Source organism: Hyposmocoma kahamanoa, unplaced genomic scaffold (genome assembly GCF_003589595.1).
Source record: "Hyposmocoma kahamanoa isolate Upper Pololo Valley unplaced genomic scaffold, ASM358959v1 92, whole genome shotgun sequence".
Taxonomy (NCBI): Eukaryota; Metazoa; Arthropoda; class Insecta; order Lepidoptera; family Cosmopterigidae; genus Hyposmocoma; species Hyposmocoma kahamanoa.
Window position 1 is genome coordinate 7399864 of NW_020654748.1, and position 23470 is coordinate 7423333.

At 34.7% G+C, this 23470-nt stretch overlaps 3 protein-coding genes across 3 annotated transcripts; 2 read left to right on the forward strand and 1 right to left on the reverse strand.

Moving 5' to 3' along the window:
• The first annotated feature begins 1248 nt into the window (after positions 1 to 1248).
• Positions 1249 to 11307, forward strand: LOC113236423 (methionine aminopeptidase 2). Its single transcript, XM_026472474.1, has 8 exons — positions 1249 to 1408; positions 4612 to 4815; positions 6782 to 6942; positions 7319 to 7493; positions 7930 to 8138; positions 9642 to 9732; positions 9824 to 9998; positions 10446 to 11307. The coding sequence occupies exons 1-8, from the start codon at positions 1264 to 1266 to the stop codon at positions 10696 to 10698; spliced, it is 1413 nt and encodes a 470-aa protein (XP_026328259.1). The 5' UTR covers positions 1249 to 1263; the 3' UTR covers positions 10699 to 11307.
• Positions 11308 to 13031: 1724 nt separating this feature from the next.
• Positions 13032 to 20220, reverse strand: LOC113236460 (uncharacterized protein YJR142W). Its single transcript, XM_026472538.1, has 7 exons — positions 19986 to 20220; positions 19806 to 19903; positions 19457 to 19597; positions 15246 to 15423; positions 14895 to 15030; positions 14562 to 14791; positions 13032 to 14358 (listed from the first exon to the last, which is right to left on the reverse strand). The coding sequence occupies exons 1-7, from the start codon at positions 20065 to 20067 to the stop codon at positions 14234 to 14236; spliced, it is 990 nt and encodes a 329-aa protein (XP_026328323.1). The 5' UTR covers positions 20068 to 20220; the 3' UTR covers positions 13032 to 14233.
• A 302-nt stretch (positions 20221 to 20522) lies between these two features.
• On the forward strand, positions 20523 to 23162 carry LOC113236881 (BRISC and BRCA1-A complex member 2-like). Its single transcript, XM_026473091.1, has 4 exons — positions 20523 to 20747; positions 20825 to 21123; positions 22276 to 22451; positions 23017 to 23162. The coding sequence occupies exons 1-4, from the start codon at positions 20660 to 20662 to the stop codon at positions 23141 to 23143; spliced, it is 690 nt and encodes a 229-aa protein (XP_026328876.1). The 5' UTR covers positions 20523 to 20659; the 3' UTR covers positions 23144 to 23162.
• The last annotated feature ends 308 nt before the right edge of the window (positions 23163 to 23470 follow it).

The following is a 23470-nucleotide window of genomic DNA, read 5'->3' on the forward strand; positions in this document are numbered from 1 at the left end:
CATTTATTCTCCGGAATCTTATTGTAAAAATATATCGTACTGATATATCATACTGCATTATAAATTATTTCTCAACAATTCTCCGTGATTCAGATACAAATAAGCTAATAGGTAATTACTACATGTGTCTCAAATTCCAAAAATGTTTCCTATCATTATGTGGCTAGAAATAAAATGCAATATATTATGTTACTATAATATTTATATTATAATATAATAATAAGTATTTATATAATAATATAAATACTTTAAATGTATTCACACATTTTGGAATAACTTCAAATTTCACCATCCAAAAGTATGGTCTTGCCCATAAACGCTATTGATTGACAAAAACAAGCAAACTGATCGCTACTGACCGCCCCGCGCCGTTGCCTGTTCGGAAAAAGAACCCTTAAAGTGTAACCCCTCTTAGTTTGTTAATAGTACCTCAGTAGTTCTCCTATTCAAATTCGAAGATAATATTCCACTTCTAAGTGTGGCAAATTAGGGGATGAAGCCGGTTTGTTGAATTTCACCCACTTCAATAAACCTTGCTACATGGATGTATTTCCAATGAAAATAAAACAGCGAAAGCTGCTAAGCAAACTTTCAGGTCAGTTTTTTTTTCTAAATAGTGTCGGCTATTGTTCACCTTCCACTATAAAACATGCTACATCAGCTTAGACTTTTCCATCCTCTAAGAACATCAGCTATTTCTCTCAAGTTGTCTACTATGTTTTAAAGATAGCGCACGCATCAACAGAATTGAAAACACTGTCATTTCCCGCTATGAACTTTAATCAACGGCAAACGGAAGTGCGATTAATTCGCTCTACATTACTGGTCAAGGGACATTTGGTAAGAGTGCGAAGAAAATAGATACAGTTTTTTTCCATCCTAGAGATACAGCCTTGTTTTTCATTGGCTAGAGCAAGATATTAAAACATTTTGACATTTGTAAAAATGTAATGGAACGCGCCGAGGCTGGTAGTGCGTTCATATACCCTTGAGAAGTATTTTTATTTATTTATTATTGGTATGATTTATCATTTCGTTATTTGATTTAAACTTAAAAGACACAATTAACATAATATAGATTAAACCCTACAGGATCTTCGTAACAAATAGAGCTCCTATTTATTTATTTTTGTTTACTTAGATACAAATTTGTCATCCCTTTTGAATCCATATTCAGAAGTATTAGAACGCATGGAGTTGAGATTTAGAAGGCGCATGGAAATAGGGGTTTACGAATTTTTATTTTTGTAAAATTTTAACAAAATGGCTTCAACTAAAAATCTAGAGGAAATATCTCAAGATGATTTGTTAGAAAATGGTGAGGAGGAAGAGGTAGAAGGCTTGGACGATGGCGAGAATAAGGATCCCGCCAAAAAGAAGAAAAAGAAAAAAAAGAAGAAGAAGACAGGTTAGTATTGGTATTTGTAGAATTTTTCAGCTGTTACGATTTTTTCCCAATATGCAATATTTACCAACTTATACTTTAGCATGCACTTAAAATTTGCTTCAACAGAGCAAAATTGTCACAAATTCTTATCAAATTATACCATTGTAAGGTTAACCGCCCCAAAGCTTTATTTAATTTGCAATACATACACCACTTCGCATATAATGCTATTTATAACTTTGTAGCTTGTTTACGTGCAATATTCTTCATATTTTCAAAGACAGTTGAAAACATGAAAGAAACATTTTTTTAACTTTGCTATCAGTCTTACAATGGATCTTAGATTAATTGTCTTATACATAAATACAACTACAGCCTTGGCCAAAAGTATTAGGCACCCTAAAACTTACTTTAAAAAATGGAAAAAAACAACTTCCTGTTTCTTGATTTATTTATTATAATTAAAACACATAAAAACAAATACAAATAACTTAAAATCTAGTAGGTCCACCCTTAGATTTAATCACAGCGCTTATTCGGTCTGGCATGCTGCGCACAAGCTTAGAGCAATCCTCTCTCGTAATAGCTTGCCATTCATTTATCAAAGCATTTTTTAGGGCCGTTTTAGAAGTAATGCCAATATGCTCTTTAATCCTACGCTTTAAAATGCCCCAGAGATGCTCGATAGGATTCAAATCTGGGGACTGGGCCGGCCAATCCAACAACTCAATGTTGTTGTCCCTAAGCCAACGCATCGTAGTCGCTGACTTATGACAAGGCGCATTGTCTTGTTGGAATATGACTCCATCTAAGTTAGTGCCGCCAAAAATGCTTGTTAGCGAAGGCATAAGCGCAGATTCAAGTACTTCTACGTACTTTTCGCTGTTCATACAAACATTTCGCCAACCCCATCAGCAGCCATACAGCCCCAGATCATTATGCTGCCTCCTCCGTGCTTGACAGTTGGTACGACGCAATCTGGATGGTATTCTTCACCCACACGACGTCTGACGAATGTCACACCTGGTGTTCCAAACACCTAGAGAAGAAACGAAAAAGTTATTTTTTTTTGAAAGGCCATAACTTTTTCCATTTAAGTAAAATAAATAAGTGATCATACTTACTGGTAAAGAACCCAGTAAAATAAACTTACCTCAAAATTAGATTCGTCAGACCACACAACATTAGACCAATCTTCCTCCGTAAAATGTTGGTGCCGTAGAGCCCACTCTAAACGTTTCCTTTTGTTGGCTTCTGAGAGCCAAGGCTTCTTCCTGGCTTTGCATCCTTTTAGACCAGCTTCCCCAAGTCTTCTCCTTGCTGTGCGAGCACTAATTGCTTTTCCAGTCTCTTCGGACAAGGCAGCAGCAAGCTCTGATGAAGTTTTCTTCCGATCTTTCATCGATTCGCGTATTAATTTTCTATCCTCGCGTTTTGTTGTTACCCTTTTTCTGCCTGTTCTTTGTTTATTAGCGTGAGTGCCAGTCTGAGCAAACCGTTTAATAGCAGATTGCACGGCGCAACGTGAACATTTCACTAACTTGGCAATTTCTTTTTGCGACTTTCCTTGTTCATGTAAAATTTGTATTTTCACTCGATTTTCCAAACTAATGTCACTGTTCTTCGGCATTTTAAAACCAATCAGACCTCAATTTAATTTTTAAATCAATAATAAAAACTTGTTGACGCTTTAGAGTCCCTATCACAAGTGACAAAATATTTAGTGATAAGACCGCAAGAAGCACAAGTCCTTTATTTTCGATCACTAGGTGTTTTATGACCTTAAAAATATGCCGCCTACTATGCCAGGTAAAGAAATACGACCCCAGCATACCATCTAAGATAAGCATTAATGAATGGTTAAATTAGTAAATTTGTATTTTGCAAATTTAAGGGGTGCCTAATACTTTTGGCCAAGGCTGTACATCGATTAAATTAAAAAATAATGTTCAACTTTATTATTGATTGGCAATCAATCTGGGAATTATTATATAACAAAATAAGGAAGAAGAGGGCACCTTAGAACATTTTTTACATATCTGATTGTAAAATCTGAAATCATTATTATTTACTTGTTTTGTTTGCTGCAGTAGTTAGATCTATTATTTGGCTTTAATCATTCATAATAAGCACAATCAAAAAGTTCATAATACTTGCAGAATTCCCATTTTTGTGAAGATACTCAAATGTTCAAACCCACAAGATGCCCATCTTTGAAGTCATCAATTTAAATGAAAATTACTTATTTATTGTAAAATATTTTTATTAAATCCATTATCAAAAATCTTTTGCAATATATACATATAGTGCTTCAATCTGATTAGTTAAATCCACAGACATATCTAGATAGACACCGCAAGTACAGCAATTTGTATGAAAACCAAGCATGCCACATTTTTTGTACCCACTATGATGTCACAAGAACTATTTAATGACGGAAACCTCTTTCTGCTCGCTCTAAATCTATTGATTGAATGGAATACGCGTAAACATGTGTATTCCATTCAATTATTCGATTCTAAATAGAATCATTTTTGTTCAAGCATTTGTTGATTACAAGTAGACATAATATTAATATAGTAGAAAAATAGTTGAATAAGATAGTTAAGTCCTTTATTTTAATAATTTTTAAAAAATGTTGATTCCTTAAAAACATTGAGACTAATTTTTAATTGACTTCAAATAATAAAATTATTGTCCTTCCAATAAAATAAGCTTATTATATAACATCTTTTTGTGATAGAAGATCATAAGATCTTCGATTCGATTAACTTAAATAATGAAAATGCATGTCAATATATGAACTTGCGACTGCCTTAATTAGTTTTACTAGATGGTTTTCTGTTGGTAATTGATCAAATTGATGAATGGCAAGGCAAATGAAAATGTTAATGCTGACAAAATATGGTAAAATCTTATTAATCAGAAGAGGTTTACTTAATGACACCTCATGTGAAATTTTTGTGATTTGTTTATTATTTCTCGGATTTCTGACTCTGTTACTCTGCACATTTGGATAGCATCTTAGGTGGGATAAACTAGACCACCTTCATCCTCGAAAGCAACGATCTCATATGTACAACCAACTCCAGGTTTTTGTAAAGACAGCGCACTGTTAATTCTTTGCATTATATATATTTTTTAACGCATTTGTTCTATGCTGCCCCTGTTCAAAGGTGCCTTCTTCTCCCCTATGAAAATTAAAGATTATTATTATGTGACAGGAGCAGAACCTATCAACCTTGCTGGTGGAGAACCTGAAATTATAAGTACAACGGACCAAGTCCAGGCCATCTCAGTTGAAGATGATACCACGGAAGGAGAAGAGAAGAAAAAGAAAAAGAAGAAAAACAAGAGCAAGGGCAAAGGCCCTTCTAAACAGCAGAGCAACCCACCTACCATACCAATTGCAGAACTGTTCCCTGATGGTATGATAATTTTCAATCATTTCATTATTGAACTAGAACTGACTCTAAACACATTCACAGTCCCTCACATAAAAGCTGAAATCAACCCTGTAAGTCCACTGGAATTTTTTATGAAATAAGTTTTGTCTTTTACTCTCACATTATACATGATTATATCCAAGTTATTTTGTTATTTAAAAAAAATTACACTTACAAAAGATTACCCAATTCACTAGTTTAATAAATCAGGGTATTGCTCTACAAGTCTAATCAAAATATTTGACTTTGAAGTAGTATGTCGTTCAACTCCATAAGTATGCATGGACTTATAGTTGAAGCCAATTTGCAACTCCAGCTGGAGTCATGGCACAATCCATGACTCCAGCAACGTGTTAACTGTATAACTTGAAACCCTGTCTGCAGTTCAGACTAAAATGGCAAGTCCCTTTTTCATAGTTTCAAGTTCTGAAATTGAGTATGGGTGAGTTCAGTTACAACTTTATATCCCTGAATTGTCCATATGATGAATGATCCATAAATTTGTTTAATATGGATTTGCTTGACGTACTGGTTAAAGCTTCCTTAGCGCGCACATTCATTGGCTATCCTAGAAATGGTACAAGGAATTCCCTAGTTTAAGACCAGACAATTGGTGTGGTTGACTGCCACATTATATTAATTATAATTCGACAATACTTCCTAGAAGCTGTGTTTATTTTAACAAGTTTTCTCACTTATTGCAAATAGTTGTCTGGGAGCTAGATAAAGATGTTCCATTTGCAATTTTCTGCCAAACCAATATAGTTTGTTACTCTGGCACTCATAGTATAAGGAATACGCTAGTTAAATACCAGGTAATTGCTATGATTTTTAGCGCATTATTTAAAACTAGTATTGTTAGTGTAAATTCCACCATCAAGTAGAGTGATTTACATCTGAAGTACGACTCTGCCCTCCTCATCGTAACTAACATAATCGACATTTTTAGCAAAATTTAGTTATTAACGTAGGTGGAATCAGCAAAACGAGATCTGTAACCCCCTCTAATCGATTTTATATGTTATTTAGTTTCAGTTCTATTGTTAAGCAAGATCAGCATAATTGATGTTTTTCAAATAAAAAAAAAACTAGGTAGCAATAGCCCACTTTACACAGTCACTCTATCGCGCGTGATCAGCAGCGTATAGGATTGCGCGCGGGAAAGCCTGCACGCGCAATCGTGCGCGACTACCTGTTTGAAAGTTTTTATTTTATCGCGCGATTGCTTGTGTTCGTTTTACTTACAACGGAAATAGGTTCATGTAAAGGCTAATAGCTCAGGATAGATTGCATGCGCGGCTGTTGAGCGCAATCGCGCTATCTTTCCCTTTTCCTTCCAACATCTTTACACGCGCACCCAATCGCACACGATTGCCGTATCACGCGCGATAGAGTGTCTGTAAATCCCGCTATTCTCGAAAGTTACCAAAATGCAAACATTACTTATGACTGGGAGGGTAGAGCTGGCAACCCATTTTCAATATTTCATTACTTAATTAAAATTTATTGTAAATACTATACAAAAACTTTATTAAATTGGTTCTACTACTATACTATTACTGTTGTATATTACTTTCTTCTGGTTTTTTTTTTCTTATAAATAAATATTATCATAATATAAATATTATCTCTAATATGTCAACTGGCGGATTTGGATCCATAGACGTGAAATTTCTAATTGCAAATATTTGCAATTTCCATTAGCACACGCCAACACATCAAGCTACACATTGACGTATCTTGTTCCGTTGCACTGGAGGCGATTTTCGAACAAGAATGTGTAGTCTGATGTGCCATTGTCCGTACATCTGACCGTTTGCCAGTCTGAGTAAGAAAACAAATCGCTTTTACAAGTAAATTCAATTCCTTCGGCATTTTTTTTGCTCAACGCCAATTCAACAGCTCACAGCATATTATTCAAATAATTAGATTACATACCATGCATCAGGTAACTACCCTGAGGGTCAAATTATGGAACATGGCAAAGCTGAAGGAATTGATGAAAGGACAGCGAAAGATCGCTTCTCCAGTGAAGAAAAACGGGCATTGGACAGAATGCAGAATGACATCTATCAAGAAGTTAGGCATGCAGCTGAAGCTCATAGGCAGGTATGTACAGAGGATGACCTAGGGACAGTCGGTTATAGGAATAGCCAAATTGGTAGGTAGAAGCTCAACATTAGTAGGGCTAGCATGATAAGGCATGACGTGCGCGTTAGCGACATAAAGCTCGAGATCCCTATGTGAGAATAGTAGTGTCTCGCACTTTCTTTTAATCGTGCCAGCCCTACAGGGGTCCAGTGTCGATAAGGAGCATTTATTAAAAATACTACGGGCTGGTCAAGTCTTTTTTTTAAATCGAATTGAAATAATCTCATTATCACTCAAATTACATCAAAAAAAATATTAGAAACAAATTCTTATTTTTAAACTAATATTTATTTTTAAAAGTCCTGTTACTTAGCCAAATATGTTTATTGTGTAGACTCGGAAATACATCCGTGACTATATAAAACCTGGTATGACGATGATCCAAATCTGCGAGGAGCTGGAATCTACGGCCAGGCGCCTCATCGGAGAAGACGGGCTCAAGGCGGGCCTTGCTTTCCCCACTGGGTGCAGCCGCAACCACTGCGCCGCCCATTACACCCCAAACACTGGTAAATATGCGACATATATAACCACAAAAGTAATCTACTGAGTAATTACCACAAATTTGCCATGAATCTTATCATACACTGGCCAATTTTTTAAAAAGCTTTGTAATCTTTAATATTTTATGTGTATGTACATAGCAATATTTCTTACAATAGTAGTTGTGTTGAGTGAAGAAACAGGTGGCGCTACGGCGACAACCCTTTTAAACCCAATACAAAGATCCGGATCAAGCACGTAGAGGAATTCGTAAGATCTGCTTGCTCGATCGTTGGCTCAGTTGGCATAGCGGTAGGGACGTTGAGGCAACAGTCACTAGTTCGTGTCCAGTCAGATCAAAGGAATTTTTCTTTGTGTTTATGTGTCATGGTAGTACAAACATCATGACATTCAATAAAAATAAAATATAATTTAAAACGAAATATGTACAAACATCCCCAGGTGATACAACCGTTCTTGAATACGACGATGTCGTGAAGATAGACTTTGGGACGCACATCAACGGTCGTATCATCGACTGCGCGTTCACGTTACATTTCAACCCGCGCTACGATTCACTCGTGAAGGGCGTGCAAGAGGCTACCGAAGCCGGCATCAGGGCTTCCGGAGTGGACGTCAGGTTGTGCGACGTTGGCACAGCTGTGCAGGAGGTAAAAAAGTACAAATAATTATTAAAAATCTCCATTAACCACCTGCATACTTAACATGAACTCGAAGACAAAGACAAATCTCCAAATTATCAATTCTGAAATATAATGTTACAGTAAATATTGCACTACATGTCAGAGTACAAGAAATTATAGTGATCAAGCAAGAATGAAAATTATAAAATTAAATACACAATAATTATAACATTAACAATTAATTCATAATAATATCGTCGGGGATAGTGCAATTACGCGTCACTAGCATTTGATTATAAGTTTCCATTTCGGTAATTTAATGGCCAAAACAAATGTAAATGTCATGCCAACCAAATTAGCGTGATATACGAGTGATAATATAATGCTTACTGTGCAAAAATGAAAGTCGTAGCTATAGAAATTACAAAGCAATAATGTTGAATCCCTCTCGTGTGAAATTTATTCTACCAATACTACATACGCGGATTTACACTATCCCCGACGATATACTGTTGTCATTAAATTATATTACAAATTTTGATCTTCATAATGGCACGGTGGTGCATTCAGCTGGGCGATGTAAAGTTTGCGCGCAGTGCTAATTAGAGATTAGTCTTATTTCTCTAAGTCCATAGCATAATGGTCACATTTTGTATACTTTTGCCAGATATTCGTAGTAGATATTCGAAATATCTAACATTTTCAACAGTACGCAGGATATTTATCGTGAGCGTTCTTTCAAAAACGGTATTGGGTTAAAAAAAATATGTCTCACGCCTACTTCCATTAGCGAGCTACATATACATATAAGCAGCCATCATAATATTATTCTATCGAATTTTATCGTGACCTTGTTGGTGGGTGGTATTAAAATTTACTGTCTTCAACCTTATAGCCACAAAAAATGTTATAAAAACATCATGTACGTACAATTTCGTATCGTAATAAAGACAGCTAGCTATATAGGAATCTCATAGGTGTAACAGGCTGTTGTGAACCGATTTTGAAGATTCTTTTTTTTTGTTAGAAAGAGGGTACCACAGGAGCGGTACCATTTCAATTTGAAATAAATATTCCACCTCTGAGGGTGGCAAACCAGGGGATGAATGACTTTTAAGGTCGGTTTTTTAGTACTCTGTACTGAGATTACAAACATTAAGAATTGTACAAAAAACGTAACGGCGAAAATGAGTGAGCGCGGTCCACTATACCATTACTGATTTGGTGTTACCGCAATGAAAATTTCAAAATCAAATTTAATAATGACAATTACTTTATCTCCACGGTAGAGAATCTCTTTTCTGCCATCTCAAGCCTTGAGTTGCGCCAAGACGGTATATAATAGAAAGGTATCTCGACGTGCGCAAGATTTATCTATTTCCCCTCAAGTTAGCCTATTGAACATCCAATCTTATCTTTGGTGTGATATTTCTTTCTTGTTGGAATTCCATCTTTCTATGTAAGTAAAATGCAAGACTTACAAGTAATAAACTCAAGTTTGTTATTTTACATATGTTTCGTGTTCGCCAGGTAATGGAATCACACGAAGTGGAGCTAGATGGCCAGGTATACCAAGTGAAACCGATCCGCAATCTTAACGGCCACTCCATTGGACCTTATCGTAAGTTTATGATCAACTCATACTTGTAAAGGCAAACAAAGTGTTAATAAGATTTCAGCGTTAACTAGACACTGTTACCGTTTGCTTCTAGGTATCCATGCAGGAAAAACTGTCCCGATCGTGAAGGGAGGTGAAACAACACGTATGGAGGAGAACGAGTTCTATGCGATCGAGACTTTCGGTTCGACTGGCCGCGGTCAAGTTCACGACGATATGGACTGCTCTCACTACATGAAGAACTTTGAACAACAATTCGTGCCATTAAGGTAACTGGCACGAAATTAACATAAAACTTAGGTTTTTTTTTTAAATTTTTATTTAAGGAGGGTTTTTTCTTGATTAGGAAATGACAGGCTCCTTAAACATCATCTACGGTCTTCGCTTAATTCCCACATCAACTAATCTATACAACAATTTTGTTTCCTTTGATCTTGGGGAAGATAAGAAAATGTTACATACACCCAAATCTGCCAAATTGCAATCCAAAGTATAAGAAACATCCCTTCTTTCGGCTCTGTTCCGTACAAGATATGGTTATACATCCTCCACTATGTCACATTTGGGGAATTGGACCTTTCTCATTAAGTATGAGAAGCTGTTTAGAGGCATGTGTCCAGATCAGACCCGAAATGCAAAACATAATAAGTTCGACGATTATATTGTTCACTGTTGTTCCCTATGGATGTCCCTCACAAAACCACTTCTTATTTTAGACTGCAGTCGTCGAAGCAGCTACTGAACCTGATCAACAAAAACTTCGGGACCCTGGCATTCTGCAAGCGGTGGCTGGAGCGCGCGGGCGCGACTCGCTACGCCATGGCGCTGAAGGACCTGTGCGACAAAGGCGTAGTCGACGCCTACCCTCCTCTCTGCGACATCAAGGGCTGCTACACAGCGCAGTTTGAGCACACCATCCTGCTCAGACCCACTTGCAAGGAGGTCATATCTCGCGGAGATGACTACTAGCCATTCTGCAGATCGCCCCCTCGTTTCAAAAATGTTTCATTTCGTCTGTAGTTCCACCAAATCGAGTGCCGATGCGACGCCTCGCCTTACCGGTAAGGTAAAGTAGGAACACGATAGCACTATAATGAATACTATAGAACCTTTCATATGATTCAGTGATTAGACTCCTAACGTGCGTATCTGCGATTACAAATTCATATTGTTTTCGAAGTTGCGCTGGCGCATTGTAATGGTGAACTGCAGAATTATTTTTGTAATGTTTTCGTGTGTATCAATTTCGGAAATACTATAGTTCTGGTTAAGTTTTCTTTTGTTTTTATTCTTTTTGGAATGGGTGCTGCTGTATATGTAGGTCTTGATGTAATCATGACGCTCACCTGCAATAAGACTATAATGATTAAAACGAAATTAGCTTATATCATTTTGTAGAAAAGCTTCGATAGTGTCGCTTAATTTCCTGTATCAAATAAACAGGCGGCATTAATTTGATGTTGGATTGTTATTATTCTCACCACTAACATTATGTTTATACGGTATTGTAAAATGTGATATGTCCATTTTCGTAACAATTTTGTCAATAAATCAACATTATTTGAAATAAAACTGTACCAAATTATGTGAGACTTATTTTTTGGGAAATAGTAAAATAGTAAAGTTCCGACTAATGAAATTTCAACGAACTGAAAATAAGTGACTAAAAAATAGACACCTAATATTAATCATAACACACAAAATTAATCATATTTAGCAAAACAGCAAGAGCTTATTCAAATGCGTGCCTTTTTCCAGCGTGACCATCGTAGAGTTTTTGAAATTTGACTAACCAGATAAAGTCAACATTAAGTCAGTTCTAATCGTAAAAAACTAGATTTAGTCGGTCCGCCGGGGCAGAATACTTTAAAGGCTGGTATTAATTCAAAACTCCAAACGCCATAATTACCGTTATATTGTCAGTTATTTTACCAACATGTCCACCCGTCAGACACCGTACGTCCCGTGGCCGATAACATCCCCCGTCTCAGAGAGCACGACTATTACTCGTTAATTCGATCTTTTTTGTTAATCTCAAAAATATTGTGGCTGGTTGAAATATATTCAAATTTCACTTTTTTGACATGGAGACGTCAGCTGCAGGTATGTGTAAAATTGAGTACATACGATGAATCATAAATTTAAGAATATTTTTTGAAGAACATTGTAATTTTTAGTGAAATTGCATTTCTCAGAAACTTGTGAAATTTTAGTTGTGTATCCAGGCATATCGTGTACTTTTGTTTTTATGATTAAATACTTTTATTATTGGGCAACTTTAGCAAGTGGGATTTTTTGCGATTACGGCAAGAAATATAGTTTTTGATATTTACCTAATAAAATAATGTTTTCGTATTTATATGAACTTTAATAACGTACTGCTCTTGGTTCCAGGACCTAATTGTAGCACTGTATCGTTATCAAGAAAAGAACTATAGGTGACAATAAAATTCAAGGGCGAACAGCCTGTTCCGAATCTGGGGGGCTACTCCCAATCTCTGTCCGACATCCGTCCGAAACAATTTTTTTTTTAATAAATAATAATAATAAATAACGCACACACTCAACATAGCCCCGCACTAGGGAAACCCTGTGTCGCGGGTGGCATGGACACACACATAGACAACCACAAATTACACCCAAACTCACGAGAGAAATAATTGTAGGCCATACAACTATTTCTCCCGGCCCGGGAATCGAACCTGGGACCTCAGCGTGGCAGTCCGGCACGGTAACCGTTCAGCCACGGAGGCAGTTATTACTGTCAAATAAGCAATATTCGACAAAATTAAAAGACAAGTATCCAGTACGAAGTTTCATTCGCATCACGCGTCTTTTCATTTGGTCAAGTATTGCTTATTTGGCAGTAATTGTTTCGGATGGATGTCGGACGGAGATCGAGAGTAGACCCCCTGATTTGACGAATTTAAAGAGAAAAACAAATAAAAATTAAAACAATGCTTTATGTGTTTTATTTATGTATACGTTACTATATAAACCATATTTATGATTTTACACATGGTTCAAAGCAATTGATAATTAATACCAAGTTTTAAAGTATCCTGCCCACTGCCTTCTTGTGACGTCATAGAGGGTACAAAAAATGTGGCACGCTTGGTTTTCATACAAATTGCTGTACTTGCAGCGTTTATCTAGATGTCTGTGATTACTACTTATTTTTCTACAACTGTGCTATCGGGATTTTTCTGTCGCAATAAAACAAATAATTGAATTCAAACTTTAAATTTTTAATTTTTAAGAAAACACTATTGAATTGCTATAAATATCGCAAATTGTAAACGGTTACATACTATAATTTACGTAGATTATTCATTCTATTAATATAATTTATTCGAGGTACAAAATCTTTCGCCAATAACATGAGTTCATTCATAGAAATGTATAAAATTGCAATACGACGTAACACATTACGAACCACTAGCGCTGTATACTATGAATTTAACCATATTCACTACATCTAATTAATTACTTTTTAGCTATATCTTGTATATCATTGTCGTTTTTGGATCAAATCTCAAAAGCCAACAAAAATTCAAAACGTTAAAATAGCATTACAATAAATATTACCATATTCGTGATTAATTTGTATGACTGAAGCTAGCCAATGTCAACAATTGTTACTTTTCGATGCTTAACATCATAAGGAAAATTTTTAGAAACAGGTAAACAAAAGACTTATAGATTTGCAAAGCCTCGATACACGATTGTTGTATGACTAGACTATTAGAAACATGCGATCCAGTCTACCACTGAATATTTTTATAACAACATTATCAATACATTTTGTTTCCATTTTAATCTCTGTGTACGTAGCCACAGGCCTTCCTGTTCCCTTATATGTAAGTACTGAATATTGTAGACCGATAAAACTTACCCTAACACTATAACATTAGCGTTAGTAAGTAGCACCTAGTCGCTAGAAGTATTCTATCTTTGTATGAGTACACTTTATTTAAAAAAATTTAGTCACAATAATTATATCTTATGACAGAACGTTAAATTCAATAACATAATAAAACCAAAAATAGTGAAGTAAAAAAATTACAATAAATACTTAAAACATCTGAAAGTATTTCATAGAGGTGGGATTTCAACTAAATAATACACAATACCTTATACCAAACTGGTAAAGTATCACAGAAATTAACAATACCTAGCTAACCTATGGTGTCTTGAAATAACTACACATAACATACATCAAGATTTGGTCAAGAAATCTCATAACTGGGTATTTAAATAAAATAGAAAAAAAATATACTTAGATAACACTTAAAGCTCACCTAAGTAGTTAAGCATAAGGCCAATAAACCTTTAGGCCATGTTGTATTGCTATAAGTTTTTTTTTCACTTGCTGCATATAATAATATACTGGTTCATACTAAAATAATATAAAGAAATTGCTCAACATGGTATCTTGATTAACTTCGTGCGTCTAAAATGAAAATATTATAGAAGTACATTAGAGAAGAACATACTTTAAGTACTAGTTAGAATCAACACAACTCCCATGGTTGTCACCGTTGAAAGTGTTGGAAATGGTGAAAGGCCAGCTGTAGATTGATTGCAATGGTACATGGAGCAATTCTACTAGGTTCCGATAGTTAGACTCTGAAAAAAGAAATGAAGACTTCAATTATTTCGTTTTAACGCGCCGCCACATTTTCTGTAACAGCAGTGACCTCAGTGCAAAATATTAATTATTTCCATGATAAGAGAATGTTACTAATTCCTACAGCAAAAATATAATAGCACACTACAATTTTTTGCGTGTTGAAATAAATTAGAAATTGTATATGATGTTCTCAACCTACCATTTTCTGGGTTAATATATCCTTTCCTTATAAGAAAGTCTAGGAGAACAGGAGCACTCGTTGTTTTAAAGTGAGGAGAGAGAGCCCTCTGGATACATTCTTCAGCAGTCAACAGTTCAAATGTCTCCACTTCACCATCAGCATTTTTAGGAACAAAATCTAATGGCAACTCCAGATCATACACATACTCTGTATTAGGGAATAAACCTCGTTCGCTCTCGAAATAGAAGCTGTAAAAGAATCCCATAATTAGGTTGTCATTTTGATGATGTATGTAATAAGATGTATAAATGTATGTAATAAAATAAACAATATAGGATTTCTATAGTTTACCTAACACAGCCAGCTGGTAAAAGTTTGTTTATAAGGTCTCCTTCAACAGAAGCCTCTTCAGCAGCCTCCTTTATGCATGTCTCTAGGATGCCATAGCCTACAGCCAAACCTCCACTTACAAAGCAATCCCAACTTCCTAGAAATTAACACAAACTTTAATTCACATTTTTATTAATTGCAAATAATAAAAACTGAAACATTATGATTACAAGACTGTAAAATATCCTAATTCTAGAAGATATGGTTAAAAAAATGTATCAATTTTCTAGATGTAATGAAACTTCATTTCAGTCGGGTTCATCTACTAGGATTATGTGGTTTTTATCGATGCCGTTAGAAAATAATAATTACCAGGCCAAGTTTGTTTAGTAAAACTTCTCTGCTGGAGCCAGATGCAAAGCCCTTTGGTTGGATGGTATAAGTAGCCAGTGACACTGACGCCATAGTTCCTAATGCCAAATAAACAGAAGGCACTCCTGTCCATTTCCAAAAGGCTCTCAGAGGAGAAAGGAAGGCTTACTTCAAAACACTGAAATAGTAGTGCAAAGGATAAGTATTTCAAGAACAACATACTTAAGCATACGAATATAGGAATATGAATAACTATTATATTGAGATCGGAGATTATTCAACAATATGCGCTCTCGAACCGCTCACGAAAATCACGTTAAATTTTATTTCAATTTTGTACAATTGCATTTTCTCACTTCGCATTTGTGCGTCAGAACAAAATGTTGTGGTGTCGTCATTATTGATGAATAATTTACTTACCTACCTATTAATGTATATTACTATCATCTGGCCAACTAGCCTTTACCTTTACTACTAGTGATGAATAGTTTACCAACTTGGCATGCTACTATCGAATATTATCATATCATAAACTATCGAATATTACGAGTAAATTTGGCAATTTTTGCTTATTTCGATAAAATATTAATAACGTCTTGTCCACCAGGTACGTCCTCCGGCTACGCGGGGCGTGTCGTGTGCCTTATTACCAGTGATCGAATATTCGGGCCCTTATTTACCTGGACTTCCTGGTTTTTACCCTCCATGAAGAAATAATATGGATATGCCTTTCTGAATAACTAAGGGTATTGTGTCTGACTTTAATCCCGTTTTTGCAAAATAATATTTTTACACACAATTTCATGAAACTTCTTTTTTCTTTTTCTTTACTTCTTTTTTTAAAATTGATATAAATTGATGTGTAATATACATACAAACTTACTTTTAAGATGGTATACGCATTGATTCTAAACTTAACCTCAGTAAAAAAAATGTTTTATTATATTACTTTACTACATTACTACTATTATTACTCCTATAGTAAAAGTATTTATGTGAGTGGTCATGCCCGCTACCTCAGTCCCCTGTTCATCCCTTAATTGATCAAAATCCCATTCTATCCAAATCACGTCACACGACGCGTCTGTCCTCTAGGTACATTCGGTGTACATCTTGTTCTGTGTTCCTAAGTAAATAATTATTAAAATGTTGTTTTGTACTTAATTTACAGTTATTTCGTAAATAATATAAATTACTCAATCCCAGAACCTGGGATTGACTAAATTATTTATATATTCTATTCAGAAAGGCATATTCACATTATTTATTTGTGGAGGCAAAACTGAAGTTTAGGTAAATAAGCTCCAGATTATCCGATCATTGCTAATACACAGCGCGGCGTGCTCTAGCACGTGAGTGAAGCCTAATACACCCTTTTGACATTCAATGTTCGTGTTGGATAAGCGAAAGATAAGTTCTGTAAATTCCGCAACAAGGCGACAGTCTTACAAACAGAAAAATTCTAAACTCATTCATTTCATAGGTAAGTAAATCATACTTGATATCGTCGAAATGATTACTCTATAATCATACTTGATATCGTCGAAATGATTACTCTATGCTAATTTTCCTGAAAAGACCGAAACCATATTAAATTTTCTCACCGGAGTTTTCATTCTGCGTTCGAAATATTAAATTGCACTGAAATTGTCTGGTATGACAACATTTATATGAGATATAATAAGCAAACATTTTTTATGAAATGTTAAACTTGAAACCTATCGCTCTCAAATCTCCCAAGTTGAATTGTTGTCTGTCTTGTGTATATTAATTGTCTAAGACATAGCTTACGTACGCATTTTGGATTCGAGATGGTTTAATAGTCTCTGGTACAACCATCTCAGCAATAATGGCAACATAGCCTAATCAACTGAAATAAATGTGTCAAAGGGAGGTTTATCACACATTTCTTGTGATATATACTGCCTTGCTACGGCCACAGTATGTTAATATTTTGATACAGTGCTGACGTAGGCTCTCACGAGCAATATAAGTGAAGGCAGATTCGAATTTCGAACATGTAGCTGATAACACAACTCTGCCCCTCCTCCACTCACTCCTGTGCAAACATTTAACCCAATCAGCGAAAATAAAAACAGTAAACTAAGAGAATCTTACGGTTCTGGTTATGAGTTGGTCACTATCTGTTTTTTTTTAGAAGGCACCACTAGATAATTTTATTCGCGCCTAGACAGGAAACTGAAGTTGGATTTTAAAGTAATCTTTAAAATCCAACTTCCTGTTTGGGTGAGTAGTTTTATCTTATGGTGGCAGTAAAACACTTTTTTCGAAATCCGGAATTCGAAAAAAGTGGTTAATTATTATTCGGTGGCTTTTACCCACTCTTATGTAACTGCTTGTATCTACTATATGTAGACAATTATCTACTCATTTGGAACACCCTACTTTGACCATTGGTGGTATAAATAGATATTGAATAACCCTGAATAATAACGACCTACATGTTTTTGCAAAATTTATAGCAGTAATAAATAATTATCACATTATATAATTTATTACTGTCATATTTTTACACTTACAATAATTTAGTACAGTAATATTTAGGGAGATATCCTTAAGTATTTATCACTGCTATAAAGTTTGCAAAAACACTGTAATTAAAGCATGTTAACAAATAAATAAATATTACTCCTTTTTTGATGCCTGATCCTGAATCAAATAATCTAACTTATTAACTTTTTTTTTAAAAGACTAAATGTCCACTTCTTTTAGTTAGATGTAAAATAGAGAGATCCCTTATCAATACTTACCCGCTTATGCTATACTATGGCTGTATTCAAATAACTATGAGTAAACATTGTAATTTAAATAGTCAAATTTTCATACAGAGTTTTAATCAGTACACTGATTGAAATCCACTAAGCAATTTAAAGGACAACATTCCAAGTAACAATCCAAAAATAATAATAATATGCCATACAACCACATCAATTACCTGATCTCAAACTAGAGGATTATCTGTACTATGAGCATGAGAGCAACAGAATTCACTCCAAGGCTAGAGCCTCCAAGAATACCTCCAAGAATTTCCCACATAAGTCCTATTGGGAATCATGCCCGTGATCTTCAAAAGTTAACTTTAATTGTAAGAACCAAGATGGTAAGTTTCCTAGAAAAGGTAAAAATTGCGGGAGCAATTTTCTATACTGACAATATGCAAAATAGGTATTACAACTTGGAGGTGAGGATACCATACATACCACTTTATCATAGCACACTATACCAAACTAACTTATATAAATATGACTTGACTCATCAAAAGCATCACTTCAGTATGACAAAAAGTTACAAACAATTAGGAGAGGAGGTGCTAACAGTCAAAATGATTCCGTAAAGTACATGAAGTATTAGTAGCATTTTTTTACAAACAGTATTAAAATAATCAAGTGTGAATATTTTCCTTTCAAAACACGATATTTCTACTAGTGGTTCAAATTTATGAACATCTGTTATACTGTGTTTTTTATTTAAATAGAATATTTTTAGGGCGCGATCACAACATTCTCATGCAAACTAAAATGTCCTAAAATTCCCCTCGGAAATTAAATTTTTAATTGTTTTTCTTGAGGTCTACTAGCAAATTTTGCTGTACCGTTAATGTGACCATCAATATGTGGTATCTAAAAAAGCTAGAGAGGGGTGGAGAATGACCATTATTGTTAATTTTTTATTCTCTGTTTTAGTAAAAGGTCACTAATCTACTACATTTTTTACATGGCACCATTAGAATTACTTCGAATCCAACTTAGACTTCCTAGGTGAGTAGTTTTGTCCTACAATGCAGTAAAACCATTTCCGGAAATCTGGAATTCGATACAGTAATTAATTAATATTTGGTGGATTTAACAACTCTATGTGGCTCTTTGTAGCACCTGTTTCCGACCTACGGCCATCACTCAACATACAGCTACAATTTAAAAGCCTCAAACACATAGCAAGGGAATACCACTAACATAATAGTGTAGCCTAATAGCCTCCAGTGTCAAGAGTGTTCTAATGAAAACTCTAATCTGTTGGAATGGGTAATTCTAGACAGGCAATCAGTTTGATTTGAATTAAATACTTTGGCTGAATGTCATATAGTCCAACAACAAAATGGCAAAGTTAAGTGGAAAGTTAATTATTAGTGGAACAACTGTTTGAACCATTTGGCTACAAATTATTCCTAAAATGAAAGGCATGTTTCCAACCTCATCTCTCCAGCCTTTCAAGGCTATTATTTCATCTTCCTTCCGCAGCTTCATCAACATATCTGCAACTTTAGAAGTCCTTTCTTTATAATCTCTAAATGCTGGATTCAACTCTACATATGTCCCAGTTATATTAAAAACCTGTAAAAATTATTTAAAATGTTACATTTATTATTTATCCAGGAAATGATTCAATAAGACAGTACATGCACAATATATATTATACATATCCTGTCTTATATACAATTGGTATTTCAATTTCAATGAACTATTGTTTTTGAAGAAAAATCCAAGTATCTTCAACAATTTTTATGAAAGTGATAACAAACCAAGTAAAAACAGAGCATACCTCTGGAAATCTTTGTATGTGTTTCATAACATCTGGCCGAATTAAGCCAACTTGGTTGCCCGCTACAAAGAAAGGCTTACATGTGCCTTGACATATACCTGTACACATAAAAAAATCTCATCAATGACAATTTATCGAGGACTGTGCGTTCATAACGTAACTACAAAATTATTAACTTACCGGATAAATAAAAGCAGTTGAATTTTCTGGCTAACTTCAACAGATCGGAAATGTTATTCTGTATAGAATTCATTTCTTTCATAACTTTTATTCCATATATACACGAATGTTTTACTGATGTAATTTAAATACAACCGAGTAGGTAGTTCACAGAAATAAATTTGATTTAGTAGATATTTCAGGGCTTTGCTGCATAGAAATCTATTTGACTGAAACTTTATCGAAGTAATTTTGTTTGTTGCACACTTTAAAACACGGAAATAAACTAGAAATAAGAAATATTTTTATAATGGAAAATCAAACAAGCAAACGACACAGCTGCGTCAAGCGACAAAACACAGACAGATTAAAAAATATGCGGTGAATGAAGAAAAAAAATCGATTTGTCCATAGACGGAAATGACGTCATATCAAAACAAATATTATTTTTTATCGCTACGTTGGCGAAATTGAATAACGTGAATGCGTGTTCCATTCCAATTTCCTTGCTTTTTTTTTTCTTTCGCTCTTGTCACTGGTATCTCCTTTCTTGTGAGTATAGTGTTCTGTGGTTTGCTCTTTCTGTGAAATAGTTGTTTACTGTATTGTATTAAAAAGAAGTCACTAATATTTTAATAATGTTCGAAACCTTTTTATTGCCATTAACGCAATTGACCAAATAAATAAATGCTAAAATGTCCACGGAGCACTTTGGTATCGTCAATAGTATAGCACCAGTTTTCCGACCCTATGTTCAAAATGTTTACCAGGAATTAAAACTGGGTAAATAAAACTCCAGAAATGTACGAATTTTCGCATTATTCTGTTAGCAATCTATTATTATATAAATTATATTTCAGGTCTCTGCAAAGGCAAAGTTGACATAGAAAGAATCCCCGGTTCTTCAGATGGGATTGAGAGTCAATTTCGAATAGTTCTACCTTATTGTTCGAAAAAGCTGAAATGGGAGGTTATATTCGACTCTTCGGCACCATGGTTCGCTCCAGATTTCAGATTTGATGACGACAGCTTCCTAAACAGCATTGATGAAGATTTCTTGGAATTGAAATTGCCGAGCCTGTCCAAATGGAATGAGAATGACCCTAGAGCTTTAAGCGAGGTTGTATCTGAGTTGGTTAGTCTTTATAAAAGCCATCAGGTAATTTTAATTTATGTAACTTCAAACCATTTTTAAATGTGTAGTAATAAACTTAAAGGTTACATTGCCTGTTGCTTTGTTTATAACATCATGTGATTGCCAACCTGTTTTGCATATATTAGATCAAAATTCAGTTTAAATGTAGTGGTCTAATCATTTGGTTTAATTTCACAATATCACTGCAGTAGTAAATATACTGTTTTTGCACATAAGCATCCAGGTTGTTATAAAATGAGCATGTCATGCGCTAACAACCCGTGTATTTACAGGCAAATGCTCCTATTGAGTTACTTACTTGTGATCACTATCTAACAGGCCCATTTTGATAACTATCACCGCTAAAGAACTAGGGATGTGAACCAATAAATTGTTAACCAGATCCATTGAGAAATCAAAAATTATATGAATTTGTGATTGTTTAGATTATTTGGACATTCATTTATTTAAAACCCATAAATGTTGATTGTTCTACATGAACTTAAAATTCCAGATAGAACAAGTTACATTTATTTAAACATTATAAAGTTTTAATATAATTAATACAAATATCATACTCTTCAAAAATTCCTGGCTTTAAAATTTAATTAAACTTAATTAAAATTATTAAAGCTACATCTCTAGTCAGCTGCTGGTAGTTGTAATGGTAACTGGCTAAGTGAAGAAATAGATTTCTCACAGATGACGCTATGGCAAACAAGTCATTAAAAAAACCAAACATCTGCAACAAGCACATAGAAAAAGTCGTAATATGTACTGGTGGTGGATGTAACTGCTTTTCACGTCTTTCAAATCAATCATAATGCAAATTAGAATAACTACTATTCTAATTTGCATTATAATGATTTGTTTAGTTACTTCAACCTAAGTTACATCCCATTATCTGTCTTAAGTGTAGAAATAGTATGATAGGTACTTTAAACAGAGTTAAGGTTATTATCTTCTTCAAGTGCCCCTCTATTATTGAAGGTCGGCAGTCAGTTTTCTATGTGTTTCTTTGTCTAGAGCTAGCCCGAATAGTTGTTCCATGCATGCATGCATATTGCCATTACAAGACCATGATATTTTCCTTCTTCCAATCTTCCGCTTCCCAGCTGCCTGGCCCATCAAGATTATTATCAAAACCTTCAAAATTTATAAGTTTATTTTTTACAGATAAGGAAATTAAATGAAGATGAAAGTTCTCGAGCTTCATTTGAGTACAGTGCTCTGCTAGGAGATGCTCTCACATCAGAGCAGGATATTGAGGTCTGGGTTGGCAGCCATGTGGTTGAATTCTTGATTAGACTTAATGTGGACACCTCTAGGCTTCCTGAACTCTACTGTGATGGGTAAAAACCTAATGTTGTTATCTTATTGTATAATAATAATAAGGTTTGCTCATTTTTAAAGCTGATTTACATTGATCCAAGAGCAGGATCCAGACTCACTACAATGACTTTACCTATTGACAGAAGCATTTTTCAAATTTACTTGGTACTGCAATGCATTAAAACATGTTTAAATTGGGCAATTATATATTCAAAGGTATAACAGAACAATTATTAAATTTCAAAACTTGAAAGCTATTTTAATGTAAATTTCACTCTAAACTTCAGACGGACTTTTTCAAGTTATATGGTTAGACATTATTTTAGGAACCCTCTAATGATAGATATAGCAATTGCCTCTGTGACCGAACAGTTACCATGCTGGTCAGCCACGTAGAAGTCACAAGTTCAATTCCCGGGCCGGAAGAAATATTTGTATGGCCTAGATTATTTATCTCGTGAATTGGGATGTAATTTATAGTTGTCTATGTCTGTGTCCTTGGTGCACTATGAGTGTGTGCATTATTTATTTAGTTAATTTATTTATTTATCTACTGGATCACACTTTCTTTTTTTGTAATTACAGAACGGAACTGAACCCAGGCATTGACACTGCAATGCTTTTGGTCAGGTATCCCAACTCTACCAATGCTGAATTGATTATGTCCCCATTGTTGAGTAAAACATTAGGGAACATCACATTGCCACTGTAAGTAAATATTTACTTGTACACAATTATTAGTTTATTTGGGATTACATATAACCCGACTAAGCTCGCTCTCTATAAGCAAAACATACATGCTTAACAAGTAATTACACTACAAACCAGTGGTCTTGAACATGCTAGAGCCCTGATGAATGGCTACACTAGTTCCAAAAAGCGTATGTCGAACTCCAAGCTAAGCTAGAGCAAAGATTTAAAAAATAATTCGTTAAATAAAAAAATTGTAATACAATAACTATTTTACTCTGACGACCTCAAGAACAATGTCTATTGCACCATTTGATTACCTACCTACATTATAGGTATGCAATGTAAT

Bases quoted from the DNA above. Each gene is read 5' to 3' on its own strand.
- LOC113236423 (XM_026472474.1), top strand. From the start codon at position 1,264: ATGGCTTCAACTAAAAATCTAGAGGAAATATCTCAAGATGATTTGTTA. The intron at 6,943-7,318 runs GTATGTACAGAG...TTTATTGTGTAG, and splicing joins CAGCTGAAGCTCATAGGCAG to ACTCGGAAATACATCCGTGA. The intron at 9,733-9,823 runs GTAAGTTTATGA...GTTTGCTTCTAG, and splicing joins CCACTCCATTGGACCTTATC to GTATCCATGCAGGAAAAACT.
- LOC113236460 (XM_026472538.1), bottom strand. From the start codon at position 20,067: ATGAAAGAAATGAATTCTATACAGAATAACATTTCCGATCTGTTGAAG. The intron at 19,904-19,985 runs GTAAGTTAATAA...TTATGTGTACAG, and splicing joins CAACTGCTTTTATTTATCCG to GTATATGTCAAGGCACATGT. The intron at 15,031-15,245 runs GTAATTATTATT...GTTAATTTCTAG, and splicing joins TACTAAACAAACTTGGCCTG to GAAGTTGGGATTGCTTTGTA.
- LOC113236881 (XM_026473091.1), top strand. From the start codon at position 20,660: ATGTCCACGGAGCACTTTGGTATCGTCAATAGTATAGCACCAGTTTTC. The intron at 20,748-20,824 runs GTAAATAAAACT...ATTATATTTCAG, and splicing joins TTACCAGGAATTAAAACTGG to GTCTCTGCAAAGGCAAAGTT. The intron at 22,452-23,016 runs GTAAAAACCTAA...TTGTAATTACAG, and splicing joins CCTGAACTCTACTGTGATGG to AACGGAACTGAACCCAGGCA.